This window comes from Diutina rugosa (genome assembly GCF_008704595.1).
Source record: "Diutina rugosa strain CBS 613 chromosome Unknown scaffold45_size117891, whole genome shotgun sequence".
In the NCBI taxonomy this organism is placed as follows: Eukaryota; Fungi; Ascomycota; class Pichiomycetes; order Serinales; family Debaryomycetaceae; genus Diutina; species Diutina rugosa.
The window spans coordinates 51,022-69,505 of record NW_022995059.1 but is presented as its reverse complement, the minus strand read 5'-3'; the positions used below and the strand labels follow the sequence as shown (position 1 = coordinate 69,505).

Here is an 18,484-nt window from a genome sequence, read left to right as displayed (position 1 = left end):
TTCCAATGGCAGTGCCCTTGAACAATTGGGTCTGGCTAATAATTTTTATGATGATGAGCTGATTCTTACGATATTGACTGATAAATGTCTACAAGAGTGTCATCTGATGTATAGACCAGGTATTTGAAACTTCACAAGCATTTATTCGCGCCGTGGTGCTTGTGGGTGGCGCATCATTGTTATGAACGGTGGAGAACATCTGGACCCGCCCTGCGCGACAATCGCCATATACAGAATTAGACGATGGCTGCAAAAGTTTATTATCATCACACGACATTTCGCGAGCATCGAGTAAACTTACGAAGACAATAAGAGTGATGAAATGTTTGAAAGAAAGCCAAGCTACTAAAGTTTAACAGGTCTTTTTTTGATTAATTATATGACTAACTAAATTCTCTCGCAAATTAAACCATGTTTTTGATGATATTCAAACGTCTCCAACCAGTGTAGGACTGGCTTCGTCCGCTGTCTCTCGCGCTTGGTCCGCAGTCTCTGATGCTTCATCTGCAGCCGCTGATGCTTCTTCCACAGCCTCTGGCCCTTGGTCAGCGGCATCTGATTCTTGATGCGTGGCCTCTAATGCTTGGTCTTCGATCGATGTACGACCGGCTTCTTCCCCAGCCTCTGGTGCTTCTTCCCCAGCCTCTGGTGTTTCGTCCACAGCTTCTGGTGCTTCGTCCACAGCCTCTGGTGCTTCTTCCGCGGCCTCTGATGCTTCTTCCGCGGCCTCTGATGCTTGGACCGTGGCCTCTGATTCTTCGTCCGCAGCCTCTGGTTCTTCGTCCGCGTTATCTGATGCTAGGTAGGTCTCTGGGTCCCAATCGTCATTTTTCTTAGGATATGTGAGGACACAATTATTATGCTTAGGCCGGGTGCAGGGGCAGTACTTGTTGAGGGGGGTGTGGGTGATGGTCCCGTCTTCGGCACGATCGACTCGGAACATGAGGCCGTGGTTGACGTAGAACTTGAGTTTTGGGAAGGTCCGTTCGTACATGTAGCGGCACTTGACGGGGACGTGGGCCTCCTCGACGAATCGCCGCGGCCAGTTTTGGTGGCCAGCACCAAGTCCAATTTCGAGGTACTCAAGATGCTCTGCGAACCGGACCGCGGCAAAGTCGGTGACTCTGGACCAAGATAACACTAAGCGTTTGATGGTACGGGGGAACTTCTTGAACTTGGGGATGTGGGTGCCATTATCAGCCACAAACAAGTCCTGCAAGTTTGTGAGCTGCCTCGCCGCGTAGTAGATGTTGTCGGGTTCCGGTCTGTAGGCACACACAAGCGACAATTGTTTCACCGACGACAAGTCGACCCACTGGTCAATATTAATCACCTCGCCCTCGATCAGAAGATTGTCCACTCTGATTTTCTTGGCCAAGGGCTCCACCTCGATCCCTTCCGTTACCGTGAGACGGGAAAGATAAGGGAGGGTGGTAGGGACGCTCTCGACGACAAATTTGAGGAGAGTGGTGGCCTTGATTTCGTGGTAGGTGAAGTAGGTGCGTTCGGGGCCAGCATACTGATCCATGGTATCATTGGCACGAAAATGCCGTTTATGCACGTCAATGATGGTCACCAGTGCCGGCCACGGACGGCCGGTGCTTTGGATGTGGAGGAATTGAGCTTCGGAAAAGTACAGCCACTCTAACAAGTCGTCGATGTCATCCACAAGAAGCGGGGCGTACCCTTTCTTGAGGACAAACACTTTACGGAGCAATCTGTGGTATACAAGGTTGTTGATGCTTCTGGAAAGCGACAAAAATGGATATACCCGGTGTTGCGGGAGTAAGTTGAAGATGTCGGCCATGATCTCAATGGGCAAGTTTAAGGTGGTATCAATTGAAGGCTTTCTCCGCTTAGCCTCAGGCAAGCTGGCCTGGAGATCGCCTCCCGTGGAGTGACGACGTTTTGCCCCCTCAACGGTCGCAGACNGTGGTGGTTTTTGTTTTTTTTTTTTTTTTTTTTTTTCGAGACGACTGGGGCAGCTTTATATTAGGCAGGGGCAGAAGATCTCATCCCAATGCGTGCCAAACCTTATATACAGAATTAGACGACGACGTGGTGGCGACAATGGATTGTTCGCCTGGTATGATTACTGACGTACTTCACATGACCCTACAACAGCTTTTTCGAGAGGATGATAAGTTATCTAAGTTTTATTAGTGCTACAGTGAATACTGGTGTATTTACGAGACTAGACGATGGTTCGCCCCTCCTTCCCCTCCTTAGCTGTCTCATCTGCAGTCGGCATTACCAGAGGCGGGGCGCAGTGTGCGGCTGATCGTCCATGTCAGTGCAGCACTGACGTTTTTATCTGCAGGAGTTGCTCACCTCACGTGTGTGCTACATCAGCCACGGGATGAAGAGAATGACATTAGCCAAACGAGATTAGCTATTTGAACAATCATTTAGTGAAGAGCTTTGATTTATAAAGGTGCTACAATTGTCTAAGTCAAAGACCCATCCTGTTTGAGGTAGATCAAGATCGTTTGCTCGCCGATTCGCCTACTTGCTCGACTTGATACCCGTGGTCGTGATTAATCGACAAACTAAGCTAATGCTATTCTTCAGAATATATAAATACGTAAATATCCTTCGGCAATTAACATATCGCTCGATTGGTTCTTGTTTATCGACTTTTTGATCCACCTTTAGACACAAGAGACGACTCAGTCATTGGTAGTAGGTCAATCTGGTAGTCAATACCCAGAAAATTGCCAAAATCATCAGTAGGATGCCCCTTTTCACCCACAAGAATCCATCAGAGGCGTTCGGGTAGTTGAAAACCATGTCAATAAAGGGAGAAACTGGTGGCGGCAGCAGAACTTCCACGACCAAAATTCATTCACCATATCATTCAAAAGAAGTTATTTCAGATGGTGAAGAAGGTAGACTCACCAAAATTGTATATGCTCTAGAATAGGGAAAGGCACGAGTATACTCGGTGGTGGGACCCGAGGAAGTCGAAAATGATCTCCAATAGTGATCGCATCCATCTCCTTGAAACCTGGAGATTTGATCATGACAAAGGATCGGCTTACAGCACCGTAGTTTCAGCGGTACTTCAGCCCAGGGTTGGTGGTGGATGATAGGGTGCCTAAGTTATCCCCTAGTCTCTTGAAATGAGCTGAACTTCCAATGGGAGAGACTTAGTGATCTCAATCTTCATTTGGGTGGGACCTCATGGTATTGATTAAACGGTACTGGCAAGGACGTAGGCGTCGACGTGGTTTGAGTTAGGTTGTCGTCATGACCATGGTGACGATTCGAAGGTAACGGGGTATCCCGAGAGGCTACAAATCTAAGATAAGATCGATTGTGATTGTGAAACCAGGCAAAGTAGAGTTACTCGAATTGAAGTTGACGCCGGGTATTCGTAGGACTAATGACAAGGGGATTAGCGCGACTTGTGATGTCATCACGCGCGCCGACTCTCAACGGCGAGTCTGGAAGCCATCAGCTTAGTGTTAATGCAGCAGTAGTTGAAATAGTATTCCGAGTAGTATTTCACCTACAAGTGGTGGTGGTGGTGTCATCTAGCAGTGCAATAATATAATTGCCACGTCAGTTACCTCTAATTGCGTGTCGAAGCTACTCGCTCCAAAACCTCCACCACTCTACTCAAGGCCACGCCATCTTCAATTTAATATTGTCATTTCTTTATCAACTACTGCGTCACTCTCTATATCCGAGTTTTCGAAACCCATTGCTTTGCTTACTACCTCAGATCATTCAACGTTGTTCGCACCCTTCCCCACAAAGGGACATTCGATATCGATGTCTGTCACCGCCATTTCTATCAATCAAATTCTTCATCTACACCCCTGATACCGTTTATTTTTCACCGATTCACCCATTCTTCACCCAATTGCCTCTTATTTCTCTCAGCTTCCGCCGCTTACTCCACCACTTGATTCCTCCGGTCGCGGCGCTCCAAGGCCTCACTCGATGAGTAAACGGAACCGCAACAGTTTACTCGCCACCGTGACGCCGCTGGCGGCCAGCCACCACCCTTTGGGGGCTACTCTGAGTCCCGGTGCCCCGCTGAATGCCCAAGATCATCCACAGGTGTCCCAGGAGGCCCCTCATCGCCCGGCAAACCCCGCGGTATACCCGTTCAACGACGGCGCCCCCCATCCAACCTACCCTGACTATAACCCGTGGAAAGACGACTATGCCCACGACCACCACATGAACTTGTACCTTCTGAAGGGGTACTTCGAGGCGCCGGTGGTGCTGAACGAGTACTGCCTGGCCCGCCACATGATCCAGCACACGTTGTTTATCAACGTCGACAACTGCAACCACGTGCTTGAGGAGCTCTCCCAGCACTTGGCCAATGCCTATAAGACGAGGAACCAGGTGATCAACAAGATCAAACACGACCTGAACCACTTCCTGTTGCCACCACGCGTGACGTTGACCCTGGCGAAGCGGGAGGCGTGGCTCCGCGACTTGGCCAACCCGGAGGTGCTGTTTGCCAAGTTGGGGGAGAAGCTACCCCATGGCATTCGTAATAAGGTGCTTATCGACGCGGTGTGCTCGCGCCACGTCCCGTTAAACCGCGCGTTATGGTACACTAAGTGTACTCTCTACGGCGAGTACTTGGTGTTGGAAAAACGCCGCAAAGTGAAACTGCTGCCGCTGAAACTGACACCGCTGAGTCTTGGTGGCCAGGCCCACCCGCTCGATTGCCACTGGCTCCAAGAATGGACACAACAGGTGGCGGACTACATCGTCAAGTTCTCGCGGGAAATGGTCCACATCGCCACTCCTGAACGCAAAGCCCAGTACTTGGCCAAATTCAGCTACATGGTGCGCTACGTGTCGTTGCTTTACATCGAAAACTTGCTTGATAAAACCTACTTTCTCACATTAATCCTCAAATCGTTCCGGGAAGGGATCGCCACCACCAATTCTGGCTCCGGCAGTGACGATGACGACGATGACGATGACCACCAGGTGGACCACACCCCTGATAGTCACTACGGGCAGCGGTTAGTCGCCCTTGAGCTTATCACCGTGTTCTGGCATGATCTTTTGAAATCCGACTATATGCTCAAGGAGCTCTGCCTGGGGCTTTTGCTCAACCACCATCATCTCTCAAAGCACGTGGGACCGACGCTGGCGATGCTCCCCGTGGTCACCGACAAGGTGGTATACTTATTCCACCGCAACACCAATTTGTTCATTTTGCCCACCCACTGGAGCGTGGTCCAGAAACTGCTCTGGCAAATCCTTGAGGGCAGTGTACGTACTGCTAGTGATGACGACAAGCACGAACTACGCCGTCAGCTTGAATTGATCCGCTACCGCAATGAGCTGTTGATGCTTAATTACCGCGCCACTAGTCGTGCCCCCGGCGATTTACTCAGCCAGCGGGCAAGCGATGACCTCATCCGCGTGGTGCACAGTTTGGACCACCGGAGACTCACGCTGAGCCTTGCTAAGCTCTTTGATGGGCCTCAGTGGCGGGTATACTTACGGGCGGCCCTCTGGTGGCTGGTGACGCTGCGAGTCAATTCTCTGGCAGAAGGCGCTTTGATTGTGTGTCTGTTTTTGAAGAAATCAGTGGTGAGTCCCGGGCTCCGTCTAGAGATGGAGAACGAGATTGTCGACGCCACCTACGCCATGGCGGAGCTGATCGGCGCCGACGACCACCAGCGGCTCCACAACTTGTACGTGTTGATCAACGAGTTGTACCAGCTTAAGTTATTGACGATATCTGCCTATTTGCGCAAACTCATCGCGCTGGGCCTCTTTTATGGTGATGGTATCAATCCTGAGGCCATCCAGGTCCACATTAATGTCCTCCACCATTTGCCGACCATCAACAATAAGCAGTGTAACAACTTGTTGCGCAAAGCGAGACAGCCCAATGACGATTTTACCACCAAATTCGATCAGGGCAAACAGATATTGGACCGGGAAATAATTGACCGCGTGTTAAATGACTCCTTTCCTACTACATGTGATAACACTACCGGCGACATTTCTCAAATCACTCAGATGGAAGTGGGGCTCCGCTTTCTCCTCATCAATTGGTTGACTCATGAGTTCAAACAGCGGGTGCAATCAGCACTGACGCTTGTCCACATCACCCCGACCACGGTAGCCCACTTGTACCTCTTCTATCGCCAGTGTGATAATCTTCTGGTGTTCTTCAAGGAAGTTGTGCGATTCATTTTGAGGAACGATGCCGGTGTCATCATATGCTACATGGACTCGTTGTACTTGTTTGCGCGGATCTTGATGCAGCACATGCCTCTCGTCAAACACGTGACGCTGCTGGCGGTGGACCTGGTGCTGGTGGGGTACCCCTTGTTTGACTTGATGGTGCGCCTCTACCTCGACTTACTGCCGCGGGACTTTGACTGGTTCAACTTTGCCGCGGTGTGGCAGTTTATGGAGCAGAAGATCGACCGGCGCAGCTTGGCGCTGGCACTGGTGCTGCCGAAGCTGCCGCTGGTGTCGGTGGGGGCGCAGCTGCCAATGCCGTTGAAGACGCCCAATTTACCGTTTGAAGGGGTGGACTCGCCTATGAGACTCAACGACGACGTACTGGCAGCGATGGTGGTGCTGCAGCGGTTTTCGCTTCCTGAATTTGTCCTGTTGCTCACGCGAGCACAGGCGGCTCCCGAAGTGGATATCGACCCGGAAGAAGCGTCTGCGCTCCAGCAACTGCTGCAGATCCACTCGTTAGCTGAGGCGATCGAGGCACTAAAGCATCGGGAGGGGGAAGCGGCAGCGACGGTGGTCAAATTGGTGCGTCATTTTGGTCGCCATGGTCAGTACTTAGAAGTGCTCGAGGAGCTAGTGGTGGATTTACCCGTCTTACCCTTGGCCGAGCTGAAGCGGGCGGTGCTGACCATCGCCTGCTATGAACTTATCCCTTGGCCAAAACTTGTGGAAGCTATTCTGGGGTCTGATGACCTAGTATCGTGGCTTTTGATTGAGGATGACCCTCTGCGTACGACGGCACAAACGGTGCAATTTCAAGCCGTGCGCCACTGGTTCAGGTACCGAGTGCCTCACCGGTTCAGCGACGTGATGCTAGCGCGACTCCAGCGGGGTTTGGTCAATCAGGCGTGGTTGGTGGAGCTGATCGCCTCGCGCGACGTGCTGGTGATCAACTACGTGATGCTGTTGGAGCATGACCAAGCCTTACGACTTCTCAATGAGCAAGTAGGGGTATTCCCTCACGAGATTTCTGATTCGGCGCTGATTATCGCTCTAGCCGACGTTGTCGACGAGTTCAATCTCCCGTTCTTTCAACTTGCCCTCCGAGCGGTGGTGACTAAAGATCCATGCCTGCTTCCGGTGATTGTCGATCAGTTGCTCCTTCGCTTCCGGTACCGGTTTGCTGAAGTTAACCGCTTCTTTGGTGATGTGTTCGACCTACTACCAGACACAACCAAGACGGAAGTTGTCCTTCAATTGGAGCGGCTTTTTCTTGCCAAAACCCAGTTCACCGACACTACCGTGCTGCTAGTGCTCAACTCCGAAAATGACGCCGCTACTGCTGTTGATGTTCTCCCCATCCTTGCCGATGCCTTCCAGAAATTTACTAGCGGCGGCGGCACTATCGCCGACGACGTGGGGCTGTTCCTGAGCACCCACGGCCCCAGTGGCGCCATTGACCAGTTCACGCGCCACTTGGTGACCGTGGCCAACGCCAGCGACGCCGCAGGGCTGTCGGCGCTAGAAGATGCTATTCTGATCTACCTACGGATACTCATCATCTACCGGTCAGCCATCGCCACCGCGTTGGCGGGGGATGCCGACGGCACCACCCAGTTTGTCCATAATCTCGTCAGCTTGCTCCACCTGAGCTTTTTGGCCACCGCCCACGAAAAGCTCCGCATCGTCCTCTATGACTTACTCCTCTTGCTTCGCACTCAGGGCGAATGTGCTGGTAGCGCTGGCGGTGCCGAGGGTGCTGGTGCCGTTGACGGGGTCGCGGTGCGGGCGCCAGCATTATGGGCCCTCGACGACCCTACGGAGGCGGGGCGAGTGCCCTCGCCTTCAGCACCGCCGCCAATGGCGCTGCTGGTGACGCTGCTAGACGAAGACGAGCTCAACGGCGGCGACTACAACTACTTCAACCATCACGGCCTCGTGATGGAGCCGCTGGCTCGTGACCCGGGGCTGTTGGCCAATTTACTTGGCACCACCACCCCGAGGCGGCCACCACCGCGGCGCCCGTTTGCCGTGAAGGGGTTCGAGGTGTTCGAGGATACCCTGGCCGGTGTCAACGACGCCTGTGTCAACTTGCTGGTGTTTGACGCCTACACCACCAAGGAAAATCCTAGCTAGATGGGACGGACCCGGTGGGGTGATGTTTATCTTTTCCATCACCGTTGCCAGGCGGGGTGCGCGCGCCATCGACCCATAAGCGTACAAATTTGGCGCGGGGCTGCGTGCATATACCCCGATTGGTCAATAAATTTCACGCTAAGCCGCATCGGCCATTTCCCCAGCAAATGACCAGACCTACACCTTTACCTTAGACATCATAGACATCATTTACTAAACATCAGTATATTTTCTATTTCATCCGATAATACACCACCTGGTGCTGCCGCGCTACACCACCAGGCGGAGACCCCCGATATTTCCGAGATGGACTCGATAATGCTCGTGCCCTGCCATGCCCTGCATCGCGCACAAACCACATCGCCGATTCGGCTGCAAGTGCCCTAGCCACCACTGGCTAATTCCCACGCTCGAGCCAACCGCCGGATACACCACAAACGACAATGCCGAGAAATCGACCAACCGTTTTCTCGACGCATAACCAAATTTTACTCGACTATATATAGGTGGCGTTTGGCCTTGCCGGTCTGTCAAGTCCCTTATTGTCTCTCGCTGTAAATGGTCCGCTCGCTTATCGTCATTGCAGCCACCACCGCCGCTGTTGTCAGCGCCGCCGAAGGCTACGAAACCTACCCGTCGGTGGCCCACACCGCCACCTACAACGGGTTCGCTGACCCATTGATCCCCCGAGTGGGGCCGTGCGTCCAAGAATGTCTCAAGGCCAACCCGGGCACGGGGATGACCCCCTGCCCTTACTGGGACACGGGGTGTCTCTGTATCATGCCGATGTTTGGCAACATTGTCGCCGACTGTATCGCGGCGCTGTGTGTCGGCGACGAAGTGAAGCTGGCCACCGAGCAAGCGGTGGAGGTTTGTCTGGCTGCCGGGGTGTGGAGCCCTTACTGGTTCTACGGCGACTCCCAGAAGCAGGCGTTGCTGGCGGCGGCGGCGAAGACGGCCGAGCCGACGCTGTCGGAAGCCGCTCCGGAACCGACGCTGTCGTCGGCGGAAGCTCAACCCTCGGAGACTTCCACCACCACCGAACCCGAACCCACCGCTGAAGAAACCTCCGCCCCTCAACCCACCGAAGAAGTCACCACTGCCCCTGAACCCATCGAAGAAACCTCTGCCCCTCAACCCACTGAAGAAACTTCGGTGCCTGAGCCGACTTCGGAGAAAACTAGCACTGCTGAACCCACGCTGGCTTCGGGTGACGGCATCGTCGCTCCCGAATCTGGCTCGGAGTCGCCGTCGTCGTCGATTGAAGCTGAATCCACCGTCTCTGCTTCCGAATCGGCCACCGACTCTGCCTCCCAATCGGCTGAAGTGATTGACTCTTCCGCTTCCGCTTCCGCCTCCGCTTCGGCTGCTCCTGAAGTGGAATCGTCCTCGGAAATTGCTGAACCCTCGCCCTCGGCTTCGGTCTCGGCCTCGGCTTCGGTGTCCACCTCCCCCTTCACTAACGGCACCAAGACCGTGATTGAAGACAAGACCGTCACCGACATCGTGTTCTACTGTCCCGAAACCACCACCGTCACCATCACTAAGTGCGAAGAAACTTGTCTGGAAACCGTCACCGTGTGCCCTCCCGGTACCGTCACCATCTACGGCGAATGTGTCGTGCCTGAAGACTACACCCCCGGTCAAATCGGCGATAAGACCGTCACCGTGCCTCCCCCCGGCCCCGTCACCGTGTGTGAAGAATGCCAAAAGCCCAAGCCTACCGAAGCGGGCAAGCCCAAGCCTACCGAAGCGGGCAAGCCCACCACTCAAGCGGGCAAGCCTACCACTCAAGCGGGCAAGCCTACCACTCAAGCGGGTAAGCCCACTAATGTGGAAAACCAATCGTTGGCTGGTCCCCTGAGAACCGCTGAACCCTCGCAAGCTCCCACTGTTGAGATCGCCAACGCCGGCTCCAAGGCTGTTGCCGGGTCATTGGGAGCGTTAGCGTTCCTCGCCTTGCTCATGTAAGCGACGTTTCTATCCGTAAGTAGTATATGCTGAAGTTAGCCGTTTATCGACTTCTATTGTAAATGTTGTATCACCTAAGCACTTTTTACTTGTCTCTCTTCAATAAAGATAATTATAAAGCAATTTTTTCACTTATTCAAAATTTCGGAGGCTAACAATTCTTATAGAAATATTTTGATGATTTCACTTAGTGTAATCTTGAACATTTTGAAGCCAACGCCAAAAGTAAAGTCAGGAGTACTAAGTAGTCCCAGATATAGTTTTCCTGTTGTGCTTGACTTCGCTCTGTTTGAGCTGCTCCGGAGCGTTGAAGTTACACTTGTTGAGCCTCTATCGAAAAACCTTGCCTTGCCGTCTACCTTAGTGACCATCTTTGTTACGACAGCATCTCCTATTGCAGGAATTCACCCGCAGGTCAAAACTTTTGATGTCCATGTAATTTTATTGTCCTCAGATCCAAAATTACCAATAGCGATTTTAACTCGTGTACTGAATCAATAATCGATCATATCGATGCACTTATAGGTATCATGTCGCTAGCATTCGTTGCTTGTAGTTGCGTACGCTTTCTATGGTGATGTTGGTGCGGCTCATCGCACACACGCCATCACCAACATACCAGCCCGTCAATGTCAGATAGTGAGGATTCACGAGATAATGATGACTTCGTCATGCCTGCTATGGAGTTTGAAGAAGTGGTAGTCGAAGATTCACCCACTCCCGCCGAATCAAACCCCGAAGAATCCGCTCCTGCCGATGAATTCTTCTTCCCGTTGTTTTCACAAACAGAGACCGCTATTACCCTTACCGAGGAAGCGGAACCCGAAATCAATAACGAGCGACCGCATAGTTATTACTACGTTGACTATTCCGATGCCGATCGAGCCAGATTCCACGCAGTCGCGGTATCGGGGTCAGACGTCATTGCCGCAGCCAGGCAACCTGCCAGCACCCTCCTTGTGGCCTTCCAGCAGTCCCGAGTATTTGACATAACCGCCCACAATCGCAAAATTGATGCTGCACGGAAAAAGAAGAAACGGGCAGGCAAGAATAAGCGACTAGGCCTCAAAGCGTGTCGTGAGAGAAAGCAACAGCGAGAGAAGGAAATCAAGAAGATTCAGCGACAAGCAACCCACCTGCATCAATTTAAAAGAGCCCGGTCAGCAAATGCTAAACCGGTGGTCAACAAGAGACCCCGGTTTGCCACCGAGTAACGATTACGATTATAGACAACCCCCAAATTATTACAAAAGTAGCACATCTCAAACGTTCATACAACTTCTTTGTAAAAGTTTTTCATCTATAAAAGCTGAAATAAGGTCGATGATATCGTATATAGCAATAATCCTTTATACGCACCTTTCAAAATCTGGAGGGTGCAATGCTGGTGTCGATTACAGAAATTATTTTGTATTACCTGGATGTGTTTATTCAAACATTCAATTATTCTCTATCACCTTTTCTCTATGAGCTCACCCGTTGCTTCAACGACGTCAAGAAGTCGCGGTAGGTGGGGTCGGAGCCAATCTTGTCTTCGACCAATGTCGAGTAGGTCCACATTCTCAATGCCATCAACTCACGGTCTTGTGACAATTCCATGGGCTCATTGTTCAGGCCACCCAACACAATGTACAAGTTCTTCCACGTAATCGAGTCCTTCAGATCGCGAATCTTGCCCACGATTTGACGCACCCGGTAGTTGAATTCAGATTCTTCGTACGACAACTCCGGCAATTCTGCCTTGCCCCTGGCAATGGCGTACTTATTGTCGGTACCAAACAAGTCATTCACCAACGCCGGCACCGCGTCACCGCCGAGCCACAAGAACAACTCCAGCCCATTGTCGATAAGGTACAACCCGTGAGGATCCCACGACGTCTTCGAGTCGTTGATGGGTTCGGGCAACAAGATCAGAGTACCCACTTCGTCAGTTTCTTCTTCTTCACCAGTTTCCTCGTTAACGCGCACCACCTTTTCCGGCAACCCGCATTCATCAGGCATATCATGCAACGAGTACACAGTGGGGTAGATGTATTTGATCAATTGAGGGATGGGCATCGACCCCAAGTTGTTCAATGCCGCCGCCCGGTGATCCAGAGGCACGCGGTCGGCCCGGAACCCCAAGTGTTTGGAAAGGGCAAACAAAAGAAGCGGCAACATCCGCAAGTTCGTCGATAATTGAAGCGGCAGCGCTCCCAGCACGTTGCCCGCCACCAACTCCTTGCGGTACACCGTCAAGAGGTCAACCACAGTCTTGGTCAAGAAGTCGCGCGCATCTTGAAGCGTCGTCGCCAACGCCTTTTCGATCGCCTTGTGGGTGATGAAGGTGGTGATGGCCAATTGGTCCGCCAGCGCGTAAATGTCATCGAGCTTCGACAGCGTCGGCACCGCAAGGTTCATCACCCGGATCCGACGTTCACCAAAGCAGGTAGAATGAAGGACGGCAGCTTGGAAAAACACCACCGGCTTGGAAATGTTTTCTTCGAGACTCATCTCAATACAGTACAGTTGATCGCGGGGGAAGGTGGGGAACGAGCACAAATCCAGCGACCGATTAAAGAAGTTACCGTAGAAGCCCAGCATTCTGAATCCGGTAGACCCTCTGACTCTGAGCACAGCTTCAAGAGCAATGTCCATCGACAAGTGGTCCAGAATTTCCCGCGACAACTTGGCCACGTCTTCTTGCTTTTCCAGTGACCACGCAGGGTAGAAGTGGGTTTGCCCGGCAGTGAACCGAGGGAGGTTAGAGAGAGTAGCGACGTCTTGATACAGTTTCAGGGTCAAGAACAAGTCCACGGTGATCTGAGCCGAGTTACAAGTGACAGCAAACAGCTTGTAGAACGCGTCTTGAGGCGAAAGTAACGCCTTGGCTTCCTTGGCCTTGCCCAGCACCCCAGCTTCATCACGAATGGCCAACTTACCTTCACCAATGTTAGGCAAAGTGGCGGCAAAGCACACGAGCTTACCCCCGATGTTAGAGATGAGCTTGTGACCCAGCTTGAGCGCGGGACCCAAGGCGAACCCTTGGTTGGCGGTGCCTTCAAAGTAAGCGGGGAAGTCAATCAAAAGCTTTTCGATTGCCGACCGGTTTTCCAGTAAATTGACAAGCAACCCGTCGGGCGAGGGCAAGAACGGCTCGTCGATGTCCGACACGATCATTTGTTCAAACAAGTCAGCATCCTCATCATCGACGCCTACGGCGTTTTGGTTGAAGCGGAAGTAGTGGAGCAGCGATTCCACACCAATGAATGCCACCTTAGCGGTACCGTTGGGGTTAGGGATGCGATCCAACAGCTCAAGGATGGTGCGAGTAACAGTAGCAGTCAAGCCGAACTTGACGGCGTAGGTGCTGACGTCAATCAAGAATGTGTACACCACTGGTTGAGGGGTTCTCGCCATGTATTCCTTAGGGGCGATGAACTCGACCACGGCGTTGTTAAGCTCAACTCGATCCAAACGCGACTTGGGCTGACCCGAGATTTCGTCATAGTCAAACGCCAGGGGAACGTCGTTCAACAAGTTACAGAAGTTACATCTCCAGCGGCGGCCGTTTTCCGCCCACGTGACGAAAGGGTTGATGTAACCCCGGCACCGCCGACACCGCAGAATAATCGTGTCACCAGTGGTGGGGATATTTTCATCCTCGATCTTCAACGAGTTGTAAGGGTTAACAATCAACGCCAACGGCAACTTCAGCTTCTTCAAAAGACCCAGCAGCGTCGGGATCACATTGAGGGTCAGTCTGAAGTATTCGGGGGCGGCGTTGGCAGTTTCGCTATTAGTCAAGGTCAGACCGGGGGGCAACACGATCGGAGGGGGAGGCAACAGCAAGTCCGAGATGGGCGGAGGCAACTCGCGACTCAAATCACAAGGGTAGATTTGGTTGAGAGGAGTGGCGCTGCCCCCAGCCCCGGCAAAGTAGGCGGGTTGTTGTTGCTGCGGTTGTTGCGGCACCGCCCCTTGTTGGTAGTATTGATCGTAAGAAGGTTGTTGGCCGCCTTGGACCCCGTAAGGAGCATTCACAGCGGCATTGGGGGCATTGGGCGTCGGCGGTTGGGCCCCGTAGCCAGGAGCACCACCGGCACCAGCATAACCGGGCGCAGGAGGTTGACCGTAGGCCTGGGGCTGGCCAGGGGCCGGGGGTTGCCCGTAAGCTTGCGGTTGACCGGGAGCAAGAGGTTGACCCGGCTGCCCGTAGCCTTGAGGTTGGCCGTAGCCCTGGGGTTGGGGCGGCTGGCCGAACGCAGGCGGCTGTTGGCCCAAGTTCATCTGAGCCATTCCCTGTGCCGCCTGGTCCACACCAAAGGCAGCGGCGGGAGGAGCGCCAGCAGCCATGTTGCTGGCGTACGCAGGTTGGGGGTACGCTCTCCGCTTCGACATGGGTAGTGGTGGGTCAACAAATTTGATTTTCGCTGAATCGCGTCGGGCGCCGTGAGACTACGTGTCAATAGTACACGTAGCGCGAACATAAGGCGGAGAACACGAGGGAGCAAAGAGATAGCAATGAAGCTGAAATGAGAGATTGAGAATGGTAAGGAGTAGTAGAAGAGATACTCAGAGTCAATGCTGGATTGGTAGGGTATATTGTAGACAAGAGTTCGAGAGATAGGCCAAGTGCGATGATGGTATTGGCGAGAGGCGAGTGAGTGGCAAATGGAAGGTCACGGAAGCGGCGGTGAAAAATTCACAATTGACCAGGGAGAGATATTTGTTAGAGGTCAGGTGACAGTGTAGAGTGAACAATTCATGTAGGGCAGACAAAGTGGAATGTCAATGGGGCCAGAAGATAGGGGAGAGGCAAGCTTAAAGCGCGTATGAAAATCACAGACACGTTGGTTGAAATGTTATGATGGTGCGCCAGGGCTCATATATGTGGGGTAACCTACCGACGGTACTCTAAGAGGGGACAATCAAGAGGTACAACGATGACTAAATTTGCAGTTTGTAGGAGCAGGTGATGACGTAGAATTAGCCACATGGACTTGAAGGATAACAGTTGATTCACAAGTGCCAGATTAGTTAATCTCTGAAACTGGAGTCGAAACGAACTAGAATAATAGGAAGATATCACTTATCTAATCCAAGTAACTCATAAAGTTTTCATCTTGTCCAATTCATATCGATTTCTGATGTTTTTCACCTCTCTTGTTTCTCATGGTCAGCCCCCCATTATCAGTGCTCATCTCATCGCGAACATTTATCGACCATGGGTAAACGGGACAGAGAAGAGCTGGTCGACGACAAGCGCCTCAAGAAGGAAAAGAAAGAGAAGAAGGAGAAGAAGGAGAAGCTGAAGGACAAGAAGGAAAAGAAGGAAAAGAAGGACAAGTCCGACAAGAAGGATAAGAAAGACAAGAAAGACAAGAAGGATAAGTCCGAAAAGAAGGACAAACAGGATAAGTCGGAAAACAAGGACACCACACATGACCTGACCAATGTCACCGGCTACCACCAGCTGGAAGAGCTTTCCCAAGTGCCCCAGCTGGAAATCGACGAATTTATGACCACCAACGAAGTCACCGTCGAAGACACCCTGAAGAGCTTGCGTCCTCTCCTCAAGTTCTCTCAGGTGTCGTTGCACCCTGAAGTGGCCAAAGTGCTCACTAAATTTGACAAGCCCACGCCTATTCAAGCCGTGGCCTGGCCCTACCTTCTCAGCGGTGATGACGTCATCGGGGTCGCCGAAACCGGGCTGGGGAAGACGTTTGCCTTCGGGGTGCCTGCCATCAACAACATCTTAACCTCCAAAACTCCTGGTTTGCTGATGTTGGCGATCTCTCCCACGCGGGAGTTGGCCATGCAAATTTACGACAACCTTGTCGACCTCACCCGAGCCACTGGCCTCGAGTGTGTGTGTGTCTACGGTGGGGTATCCAAGGACGACCAGATCCGCAAATTGAAGCTGGCCAACGTGGTGGTGGCGACGCCCGGTCGCTTACTTGATTTGATCAATGATGGGGCCGTCCCCATGGACCAAATCAACTACCTTGTGTTGGATGAAGCTGACCGCATGCTTGAAAAGGGGTTTGAAGAAGACATCAAGCTGATCATCGGCCACACCAAGCCCGAGGGTCGTCAAACGCTCATGTTCACCGCCACCTGGCCCAAAGAGGTGAGAGAATTGGCGTCGACGTTCATGAAGAACCCCGTCAAGGTCAGCATCGGCGACCGCGACGAGTTGAGTGCCAACAAGCGCATCACTCAGATTGTCGAGGTGATTGACCCTCGCGACAAGGAACGTCGGTTCAACCAGCTTTTGAAGAAGTACGACAACGGTAAGGATAAAATTCTCGTGTTTGCGTTATACAAAAAGGAAGCCACCCGGGTGGAAAACAATATGCGTCGGTCCAACTATAACGTCGCTGCCATCCACGGGGATTTGAGTCAGCAACAACGGACGCTGGCGCTCGACGCGTTCAAAAAGGGGAAGCTGAACATCTTATTGGCCACCGACGTCGCTGCCCGAGGCCTCGACATCCCCAACGTGAAGGTGGTGATCAACTTGACCTTCCCGTTGACGGTGGAGGACTACGTGCACCGGATCGGGCGTACGGGTCGGGCGGGGCAGACCGGGATTGCCCACACGTTATTCACCGACCATGAGAAGCACCTTAGCGGGGCGTTGGTGAACATTTTGCGCGGGGCCAACCAGCCGGTGCCCGACGAGTTGCTCAAGTTTGGTGGCCACACCAAGAAGAAGGCGCACTCGGCTTACGGGGCGTTCTTTAAGGATGTCGACATGACCAAGACCGCGAAGAAGATTAAATTTGATTAGAGTTTATAGACACTGTACCATAGAAAAACGTGCTGGCAAGGAAATAATCACCTGGAACATAGGTCATAATCAAGCTCGACTCGACGTAATCATTGCCAAATACTAATTTCATCGCCGCTGGCAGAATTTTAGGTTTAACTCTAAAGTTCAGAATTGAGAGCTGCCTTCAATGACTTCAAGTTGGCACGTCATCGCGCTTAATGATCCAAGCACAAACCTTAAAAAACTCGGAATATTAGCCCCACACCAGCCAGAAAAAAAAAATAGACGGGATTTTGACTTTCGCTCATAGTGGTGTTCGCAGCCCCGAAATTGGGTTCGAATAAGACAGATCGCATCGTCGGGAAGTGTTAATCAACGTTGGTGATTTCAAGGTCGATTTAGGAGTTTCTGCAATTCACAAACATCACTAGTCTAGAGCTTTCCCTTAGTCCTACCACATTTATCAATTTTACTTTTTTTTTTTTTTTTTGAAATTTGCTGAGTATATTGCGGTTCCTCGCAAGAATTAAGGCTAGTAGGGGTGACTGAAAGTGTCAAAATTGGGTGACTGGGAGTTTTGCCTATAAAATTACGAACGATATGGAATAGATATTAACGTTCATACACTTTACGTGAATTTTAAAACATTCGACTAAGTGGAGCATATTTTGAGTCTGTTTTTTTCAATATCAGAACCATCGTGAATGATACTGAAACTCCATGTCCCGCATCCTTCGGCTCGTGAGTCCTCCATCTTCCGATAGTTCTGAGTCATCTCCGTAGTAATTTTATAAATCCACTTGATTGTAGCGATTTCGATAGCGGTTCATCACATTTTCTTCAAGGTCGTACCTGTGAGTATGGGTTGCCATTAACCCAGCAGGATAACGAAGACCCACATCCCGTACAGCCGCAATACGTTATGCTTTCCATCAACAGGGCGATGATTAAAAGCACCGACGATTTGTTGAGCAGTATAAAGCGTGCTTCCAATGAAGGAAGTCAAGCGCCATCGGGTAAAGAACGACAATGTAAAACTTCTTGATCTAACCATAAGTAACTCGGGTGGTATGCCTTTTTGCAGTGCTCATACAACACGGACGGCCATGTTTTCAACATCGACATAGCTGACACCCGTTATCTTTTTGTCGTTGCCAGCACGGCGTGGTCACCATAGTTATTTCTAAAATGTCCTCGACATGATTATTATGCTTGAGGTGTCGATTGTTGGTGATTCGGGTATTCTTCCTGTGGAAACGATGGACTTGTAAGGTTCAAGTAGCAGTCAGTTTTATGGAATAGAGGCCAGGCAAGGCATACCCAACTGTGAAATTCATCCCTGACGTATTGTCCGACATTGGAAGAATTTGGCATGGAATGAGCAAGGGTACTGTGAAAAGTTTAGAGCGAACAATAAAGCTGGAGGCAAACTTAGCAATT

General features: G+C 51.7%; 6 protein-coding genes across 6 annotated transcripts; 4 read left to right on the top strand and 2 right to left on the bottom strand. All coding sequences in view use genetic code 12, as the record gives it.

Moving 5' to 3' along the window:
• Positions 1–427: 427 nt before the first annotated feature.
• Positions 428–1,807, bottom strand: DIURU_000241 (uncharacterized protein; the record flags this gene model as incomplete). The annotated part of the gene is made up of 1 exon (XM_034155058.1): positions 428–1,807. One exon carries the CDS (start codon positions 1,805–1,807, stop codon positions 428–430), a length of 1,380 nt encoding a protein of 459 aa, XP_034014957.1.
• Positions 1,808–3,948: 2,141 nt separating this feature from the next.
• SRB8 (Srb8p) lies at positions 3,949–8,316 on the top strand (the record flags this gene model as incomplete). Its single annotated transcript, XM_034155047.1, has 1 exon — positions 3,949–8,316. The coding sequence occupies one exon, from the start codon at positions 3,949–3,951 to the stop codon at positions 8,314–8,316; it is 4,368 nt and encodes a 1,455-aa protein (XP_034014956.1).
• A 558-nt stretch (positions 8,317–8,874) lies between these two features.
• Positions 8,875–10,287, top strand: DIURU_000239 (uncharacterized protein; the record flags this gene model as incomplete). The annotated part of the gene is made up of 1 exon (XM_034155035.1): positions 8,875–10,287. The coding sequence occupies one exon, from the start codon at positions 8,875–8,877 to the stop codon at positions 10,285–10,287; it is 1,413 nt and encodes a 470-aa protein (XP_034014955.1).
• A 629-nt stretch (positions 10,288–10,916) lies between these two features.
• Positions 10,917–11,501, top strand: DIURU_000238 (uncharacterized protein; the record flags this gene model as incomplete). Its single annotated transcript, XM_034155024.1, has 1 exon — positions 10,917–11,501. One exon carries the CDS (start codon positions 10,917–10,919, stop codon positions 11,499–11,501), a length of 585 nt encoding a protein of 194 aa, XP_034014954.1.
• A 250-nt stretch (positions 11,502–11,751) lies between these two features.
• SEC24 (COPII subunit) lies at positions 11,752–14,667 on the bottom strand (the record flags this gene model as incomplete). The annotated part of the gene is made up of 1 exon (XM_034155013.1): positions 11,752–14,667. One exon carries the CDS (start codon positions 14,665–14,667, stop codon positions 11,752–11,754), a length of 2,916 nt encoding a protein of 971 aa, XP_034014953.1.
• Positions 14,668–15,493: 826 nt separating this feature from the next.
• On the top strand, positions 15,494–17,062 carry DBP3 (RNA-dependent ATPase; the record flags this gene model as incomplete). Its single annotated transcript, XM_034155002.1, has 1 exon — positions 15,494–17,062. One exon carries the CDS (start codon positions 15,494–15,496, stop codon positions 17,060–17,062), a length of 1,569 nt encoding a protein of 522 aa, XP_034014952.1.
• Positions 17,063–18,484: the final 1,422 nt, after the last annotated feature.